The following is an 8,490-nucleotide window of genomic DNA, read 5'->3' on the forward strand; positions in this document are numbered from 1 at the left end:
GTATTTCTTCATTACCTCTGGTCTGGGTCTATATTTATTTGGTAGCCTGAAGTTCTTTAGGGTTTCTGGTTTGTGGCCTGGATTTATTTATGGGGTCAGGTCTGGTGTCTGTATTTCTTTATAGGGTCTGGTCTAGGGTCTTTATTTCTTTACGGAGTCCAGCCAGGGTCTGCATTTGCTTAGCATGGGTCTCCAAACTGCGGCAAAACTACATTTCCCATCATGCCTGGACAGCCAAATCCAAAACTTTAGCTGTCCAGGCATGATGGGAGTTGTAGTTTTGCAACAGCTGGAGGACCACAGTTTGGAGACCCATGGCTTAGGGGATCTGGTAGTGTTCTGTATTTCTTTAAGGGTTCTGGTCTGGGGTCTGGATTTATGTATAGGGGCCTGCTCTAAGGTATATTTTTAAGGGGTCTAGATTTCTATATGGAGTCTGATCTAAGGTCAGTATTTCTTTATGGAGTCAGGTCTGGGGTCTGTGTTTCTTTTTTGAGTCTGGTTAGAGACTGGTCTGGGGTCTGTGTTTCTTTAAGGAGTCTGGTCTTGGGTCTGTTTTTCATTGGGGAATCTGGTCCAGGGTCTGTTGATATTTAGGAAGTTTAAAAGGGGTCAAGATTTGTTTAGGGTTTTATACCTGGGGTCTGTGTTTCTTTATGGAATCAGGTCTGGGGTCTGTGTTTCTTTATGGAGTCAGGTCTGGGGTCTGTGTTTCTTTATAGAGTCAGGTCTGGGGTCTGTGTTTCTTTTTGGAGTCAGGTCTGGGGTCTGGATTTCTTTATGGAGTCAGGTCTGGGGTCTGTGTTTCTTTATGGAGTCAGGTCTGGGGTCTGTGTTTCTTTATGGAGTCAGGTCTGGGGTCTTTGTTTCTTTATGGAGTCAGGTCTGGGGTCTTTGTTTCTTTATGGAGTCAGGTCTGGGCTCTGTGTTTCTTTATGGAGTCAGGTCTGGGGCCTTTGTTTCTTTATGGAGTCAGGTCTGGGCTCTGTGTTTCTTTATGAAATCAGGTCTGGGGTCTTCGTTTCTTTATGGAGTCAGGTCTGGGGTCTGTGTTTCTTTATGGAGTCAGGTCTGGGGTCTGTGTTTCTTTATGGAGTCAGGTCTGGGGTCTTTGTTTCTTTATGGGGTCAGGTCTGGGCTCTGTGTTTCTTGATGAAATCAGGTCTGGGGTCTGTGTTTCTTTATGGGGTCAGGTCTGGGGTCTGGATTTCTTTATGAAATCAGGTCTGGGGTCTTTGTTTCTTTATGGAGTCAGGTCTGGGGTCTTTGTTTCTTTATGGGGTCAGGTCTGGGGTTTTGTTTCTTTATGGAGTCAGGTCTGGGGTCTTTGTTTCTTTATGGGGTCAGGTCTGGGGTCTTTGTTTCTTTATGGGGTCAGGTCTGGGGTCTTTGTTTATGGGGTCAGGTCTGGGGTCTGTGTTTTTTTATGGAGTCAGGTCTGGGGTTTGTGTTTCTTTATGGGGTCAGGTCTGGGGTCTTTGTTTCTTTATGGGGTCAGGTCTGGGGTCTTTGTTTATGGGGTCAGGTCTGGGGTCTTTGTTTCTTTATAAATTCAGGTCTGGGGTCTGTGTTTCCTTAGTAAATCTGGCCCAGGGTCTGTTAATATTTGCGGAGTCTGGTAAGGGTCTGTAGTTGTGTAGGGGATCTTTCTGTTCTGGGGGTCTATGTTTACTTAGGAGATCTATGGTCTCTTCGTTAGTCTAGGGCTTTGGTTTGGGTTCTCTATTTTTAGAGTGTGATCCAGATGGGTCATATACACTATTTATGATCCAAATAACCATAGGATTGCACCCTTTATTTGCCTCTTTTCCTCTCTGATGACTCTTCTAAAAAACTGGCACTAGATTAGCACTGAATATAAACCCATCCAGCTCATCTTCCCCACTGTATACTGAGGGCTTATACATTCTGTACATTGAATTATATACTCCTCTAGAGCGGCATTATATATGAGAATCATAGAGAAGGTTATACAGAGGTATATACGGTCTCCATTCTGTGTAATTGTCTACTTGACGTAGTTCATCCACTGGCCACTAGAGGGAGCGCGTCACATGCGGAACTTTCATTCAGTGTTCAGATGGGGAAGTGTTATGAGAACGGACAGGAAGTCGGTGTGCAGTAGGAAAGAAGGTCCGAGGTCAGGTGTGTATTATACATTATACAGAGAAACTATAGGGATATATTGTTACTAGGGCGCTATACAGGGGGTGTCAGTGTGTATATATCTGGTATAAGTGACCTCGTCAGGGAAATGGTGTCTGCGCATGTCAGTATATAGTCCGGGGGCAGCATGGAGCTCTGTGTGGTGTGGCTCTACTCTCATCTCATATAACAACCTGAGACTCTACAGTGACTGCAGAACTACAACTCTCATCATGCTTAGGGCATGTTAGGAGTTGTAATTGGGGGCACTGGTCTATGTCATATACTGTGTGCTAACAAGAGATTCCCTCTCACCTCGCCTGACATGGCTGGCTTTAAGAAAATATAGTCCTTTCATGGTTCCTCTGTTACTCCTCCTGGAAATTATGGGGGTCAATTATGGGGGTCACCCATAGATCAGGGTCGGGGAACCTTCAGCCCTCCGGCTGTTGCAAAACTACAACTCCCAGCATGCCTGGACAGCCTTCGGCTGTCCAGGCATGCTGGGAGTTGTAGTTTTGCAACAGCTGGAGGGCCGAAGGTTCCCCATCCCTAGTATAGATAATACCACACCGTATCCTGATCCATATGTTCTGAATGAAGAGGTAAGTAAACCGCTGCTAGATTCTTCTGGTGGTGGATTATCTTCCTGAGAACAAATGAAATCCAACATGTCTAATCTTTATAGGCGACCTTAGATCATCAGCGGGTCCTACGAAAATGACTGATTAAGCCAACACATGTACATTCTGTATGGGGGGACCTTTAGGATGCAAAGTATTTGTAATCCAGACCCAGATCTCTCTTAGGGTGCGTTTACACTGGCAGATTTATCGGACAGATTTTGGAAGCCAAAGACAGGAATGGATTTAAAAACAGGAAAAATCTCAGTCTTTCCTTTATGACCTGTTCTCTGTTTAAAGTCTGTTCCTGGCTTTGGCATAAAAAATCTGTCAGATAAATTTGCCTGTGTAAACGCACCATTATTCTCTGTTGGGGGATGTGATGTAACCAGGATCATTTCTGTCTTTCAGACCCTGCTGACCTCCAGTAACTTATTGTCCATCTCAGCATGTGGCTGACAAGACTGACTTCTCATCTGAGTATAGCCACAAGGCTTGCAGGTAAGTAGGATGGCTCCTTCTAGACAATACAGTCTCTGCAGGTTACTGTTATTTTATTGGTGATTGTAATAATCATAGTTTCTATTCACATTGCTGTCATGGCTGGTCCCTTGTGCAATAGATAATTGATAGTTCCTTGTATATGAGATTGGGACTTTGGCATTACAAGTGACTGTGTGACCAAAACTAGCTGTGTCGCACTGTGTGGATCACACAGCATGACACCTAAGTTAAGTAAATTTGGTCACATTGAGAGCGATACCTTGTAGTCTCATGAAGTACATCCAAGATGGCCTTCATGTGGCTGTTGGGTCATAACACAACTTCATTTACTTATCTTAGATGCAACGCAGTGTGATAAACACAGTGTGACGTGACAAGCTTTGATCATGTGACACGGGAGCCACTAATCTATACATCTGACAGCCTACAGATGTATACTGATGTACAGGCATATATACTGACATACATTGTTTACAGGCATCAGGCGGTCAGGGCTGTTTGCATTGTCTCAGGGCAGGCTGGACAGGAGAGAAAGCTGAGTGGCAGCGTTGAGTCTCCACATCTCATACACTACCCAGAAGCAGCATCAGGGCTTCTGCCTGACTATGCAGTTTCTGTTTGAGGGTTACAAGAGCCTAACTTGTAAACATCAGAGATACAAGCCATGGGGATCTTCCGATATACACCACTGACACAAGACTGCACCATATCCCACTATATAGGGAATGTGTAGCCAATAATGCCCCGTTATACAAAAAATCGCTAGATCGTCCAGGCAGCCCATAGAGGATAGCGTCGGTTTGCTGCCGCCGCTCCTATTCCACGGTGCAATGGCAGCAGATCGTTGCTGTACGAGTCGTTTGGTTTTCAACATGTTTGGAAGACAAACGATGCAAGGATCAGCCGACATGAATGATGTCGCCTGATCGTTGCCTTCTATTCCACGGGACGATTATCGGACGAATACAGCCGATAATTGTTCCGTGGAATAGGGCCTTTAGGAACAGCTGTTGTGGTTCTGTTGAGCAGTGTATGACGTCTCTCATGTCTTCTAGGATGTCTGGCTCCACGCTGCGCAGCTACAAGTCACAAGACCGTGTTTGCATGTTATAGCACACAGCAAGCTCAGAGACCGCGAGTGCCTCCCCCTACATGGTGCTCCCTGGAGCCGGAACTGGATGATGTACTGGTCCCCCGCAGGATGTCCATCAGTCCCCTAGAGAGTTTACTCACCTCCCGATACTCTCTTCCCAAGCCTCTCACCTCTAATACCCAGGAGGAGCCAGAAGAACATGACAGAAGCTATGACTGCCCCACTAGTCAGGACTCTGACCATATGGGAGAGGATGAAGGGAACAGCAGTGTGGTACAGTGTAAAAATGTCCTTAAGATCCGGCGGAGGAAGATTAACAAACACAAGTACAAGAAGCTGCAGAAGCGCACTAAATTTCTTAGGAAGAAAGTGCTGGATAAGCGGAGAGCGAGGAAGCAGGTAAGGAATTGCTGGTATCACTGTGGGCATGGCACTGTAAGAAGAAGAAGGTGCTGCTCTCTTCTCCAGCTAATAAATGAAGGGTATAGAAGTAAGAGAACAAAGATATTGGGAGAGATTTATGAAAGGGTGTAAATATACTACTTTTATTCTACCAGAGCTGAAAGCTGAGCTGTGATTGGTTGCTGTGGGCAGTTTACACCAGGTGTAGATTTACACCCTTTCATAAATCTCCCTACATTGTGTTTAGCCAAAAACAGCTACAAAGTGCATCTCTTACACCAGAGGACCGGCACTAGAGATGAACGAATTTACAGTAATAATGAAGCAGAGGGCTTTATTATCTCTGCAGTCCACTCATCAGCCGGCTGCCTTTTAGCTGACTGCTGATCCTCTCGGGGAAAAGCTGACTTCAGTCCTGGGAAACTGGGATGCACGCCTGCATGATAATAGCAATTGATAAAGTGATTAGAGGGCAGGGCAATCGCTGTAGCTGTATACAAGGGTTTTCCAAGAATTTAATAATAATAACCCATACGTAGACTGACACTATTAGGTCTTTGGGGGTCTTAAAGGGGTACTCCAGCGAAAAACCTCTGTCCATGTCATGAACTGTCGAGAGCAGGAGAGTTTTTCTATGGAGATTTTCTGCTGCTCTGGACAGTTCCTGACATGGACAGAGGTGGCAGCAGAAAACACTGTGTCGAACTGGAAAGAATACACCAATTTCTGAAGGACATACAGCAGCTGATAAGTACTGGAACACTGGAGATTTTTTAAATAAAAGTAAATTACAAATTTTGGGCATTTTCTGACACAGTTGATGCAAACAATTTTTTTTTCCGCTCGAGTACCTCTTTAAGGTGGCTATACACCTTCAACTGTTGGTCAAACAACCGTTTGTTCATCAGTTATCTTTCTGATCCTCCCCATACACACAGCCAGACTGCTCTAGCAGCAGCTTATCTCTCTGAGAACAAAGGGTTTGTGTAGTGATTTTTCATCATGCCCAACTGATATCATCTGTCGGTGGACATTGGGAGAGCCCCATACACCTTATACCAACAGCTGGACCAGTACAGACAACAATTGTATGGGAACCTTTACTCATGGCACCCCTACCAACCAACTGATTAAAGGAGTTGTGGTGCTTGTGCAGCTTCTTCATCCATGATCAGGCACCGCTTCGTACATTGGGTAAAAGCTGTACCTGGTAAGGGATGAAAGGGCTGCACAAACAATCCAGTGATCATACACACATAGTGCAACTACTGCCCCATTCACAGACCTGTAACAATGGCCTCTTTCATGCTTTAGTCTATTGGTGGATTGGCAGCCATTCAGCTCTGCTTCCCTTATGGCTGGTTCAGATTCTCCTTCATTCACTAACAGAATGACCACACTACACACACACACAGACAGACACACACACACACACACACACACACACACACTCTATTTAAAGCTCTTTTTTTTAACCAATCTAATATAAGATGTAATAATAAGGCACCCGCTGTAGTGTTATATGAATCTCAGCAAGTCTTCAGGAGTTTATGGCCACATAAAAGTACAAGACCATAGGCAGGTTACGTACTTCAGAGCAAGTGCTCATAAATCTTATACTGTACGCCTCAGCTGCTGCAGAACCTCTGGAAGAGGAAGATGGAGCTTTATGGTTAGTTATGGACTGACGTAAGGTGCTTCTTCTCAAAGAAGTTCTGCAATTGCCGTGGTGTATATTTGTTATCAGTGTAATTGGTATCTCTGAGGTGTATTACAGAATAAGTAATGTAATATATATACACAGTGACCCAACCAGCAGAATATTGAGTGCAGCTCTGGGGTATAATACAGGATGTAACTCAGGATCAGTACAGGATAAGTAATGTATAGAGATGAGCGAACCTCGAGCATGCTTGAGTCGATCCGAACCCGAACTTTCGGCATTTGATTAGCGGTGGCTGCTGAAGTTGGATAAAGCCCTAAGGCTATGTGGAAATCATGTGTATAGTCATTGGCTGTATCCATGTTTTCCAGACAACCTTAGAGCTTTATCCAAGTTCAGCAGCCCCCGCTAATCAAATGCCGAACGTTCAGGTTCGGATCGACTCAAACCCGAACCCGGTTCGCTCATCTCTAGTAATGTAATGTATGTACACAGTGACCCCACCAGCACAATAGTGAGTGCAGCTCTGGAGCATAATACAAGATGTAACTCAGAATCAATACATGGTCAGTAATGTAATGTATGTACACAGTGACCCCACCAGCAGAATAGTGAGTGCAGCTCTGGAGTATAATACAGTAACTCCGAATCAGTATAAGTTTTTGTAAACATTCTGATATTTTGTGAAGAAGGCTGCATTCTTCTGGGTAATATCACATCCATCTTCACCTTTAGTGAAGAGTCAACTTTTCCCTTCTTTTCACTTAATAGAAATATTTTGAGAAGGATTTAGAGAAAATCTGGAAAAGAGCTGGACTGAAGAAGGCCCCGGACGGTTGGATCACTCCAAAGATCTTTGTGAAATATTGACATCTGGAGGAGGCGGCTTTTACTTTAGAATTTATTGTATGATAATAATACTAGTAATAAAGAAATTTACACACTGGACGTGTATAGAAGGTTTATTGTAGCATTTGTCTCTGTAGGTTGGTGCCTACACTGAACATGCATACTGACCTCTGAAATCTATTTAATTCAAGGGAACGTGTCCACACGGAAATGCCGTCCAATCTTCTGGCATCATGATATAGAGCAGGAAGAGCTGAGCTGGTAAAACATTCAGGATAACTTGTATTTTGTTCATGTAAATAATTCAGCGAAAATATTTTTCTTTAAGGGTGCCTTCACACCTACCGGATCCACAGCGGATCTCACTTCTGCGGATTCGAAGCGAGAACCGCTGCGGATCCGGTATCAATTCACCCCTATGATAGCACATATTCGCAGCGGGATTTACATCCCGCTGTGAATATGTGCTTTAACTCCCTGGTGCCCGCAGCCCCGCTGTCACATCCCCCCATCCCGGCCACATCCCCCCATCAGCCCACCGCTGCCCGCATCCCGCCGCCGAGAGCATACAGTACCTGCTCGGCGGCGCGGCTGCAGTGAGGCTGCCGACTCCGGTCCCGCTCAGATCAGCTGAGCGGGACCGAAGCCGGGAGCCTCACTGCAGCCACGCCGCCGAGCAGGTAATGTAAGCTCGCGGCGGCGGGCTGGAGATGGGCTGATGGGGGATGTGGCCGGCATGGGGGGGGATGTGCCGCCGCCGGGAATGTGACGGCGGGGCTGCGGGCACCAGGGAGTTAAAGCCCATATTCACAGCAGGATGTTAATCCCGCTACGAATATGTGCTATCATAGGGGTGAATTGATACCGGATCTGCAGCAGTTCTCGCTTCGAATCCGCAGAAGTGAGATCCGCTGTGGATCTGGTAGGTGTGAAAGCACCCTTAGGGTATAAACCCACACACTGTATACGCAGCAGATTTGTTGGTACAGATTTGATGCTGTGTTCAGTTATTTAGATCTAATCTGCTGCGAGTTTGCTGCGTATACGGTGTGTGGGTTTATACCCTTAAATCAACTGGTGTCAGAAAGTTATAAAGATTTGTAATTTACCTCCATTAAAAAATCTCAAGTCTTCCCATAGCTGCTGAATGTCCTGCAGGAAATGTTGTTTTATTTTTAGTTTGACACAGTGCTCTCAGAACTGTCCAGAGC

General features: G+C 45.3%; 1 protein-coding gene across 1 annotated transcript; it reads left to right on the forward strand.

Annotated features, from left to right (window-relative positions):
• Positions 1–2,072: 2,072 nt before the first annotated feature.
• AURKAIP1 (aurora kinase A interacting protein 1) lies at positions 2,073–7,378 on the forward strand. The gene is made up of 4 exons (XM_069947731.1): positions 2,073–2,145; positions 3,180–3,269; positions 4,328–4,764; positions 7,202–7,378. Exons 2-4 carry the CDS (start codon positions 3,218–3,220, stop codon positions 7,298–7,300), a joined length of 588 nt encoding a protein of 195 aa, XP_069803832.1. The 5' UTR covers positions 2,073–2,145; positions 3,180–3,217; the 3' UTR covers positions 7,301–7,378.
• The last annotated feature ends 1,112 nt before the right edge of the window (positions 7,379–8,490 follow it).

This window comes from Dendropsophus ebraccatus, chromosome 12 (assembly GCF_027789765.1).
Source record: "Dendropsophus ebraccatus isolate aDenEbr1 chromosome 12, aDenEbr1.pat, whole genome shotgun sequence".
Lineage (NCBI taxonomy): Eukaryota > Metazoa > Chordata > Amphibia > Anura > Hylidae > Dendropsophus > Dendropsophus ebraccatus.

Excerpts from the sequence above, each read along its gene's own strand:
- AURKAIP1 (XM_069947731.1), top strand. The coding sequence starts at position 3,218 with ATGTGGCTGACAAGACTGACTTCTCATCTGAGTATAGCCACAAGGCTT. Across the intron at positions 3,270-4,327 it reads TATAGCCACAAGGCTTGCAG|GATGTCTGGCTCCACGCTGC; the intron begins GTAAGTAGGATG and ends CATGTCTTCTAG. Across the intron at positions 4,765-7,201 it reads AGCGGAGAGCGAGGAAGCAG|AAATATTTTGAGAAGGATTT; the intron begins GTAAGGAATTGC and ends TTCACTTAATAG.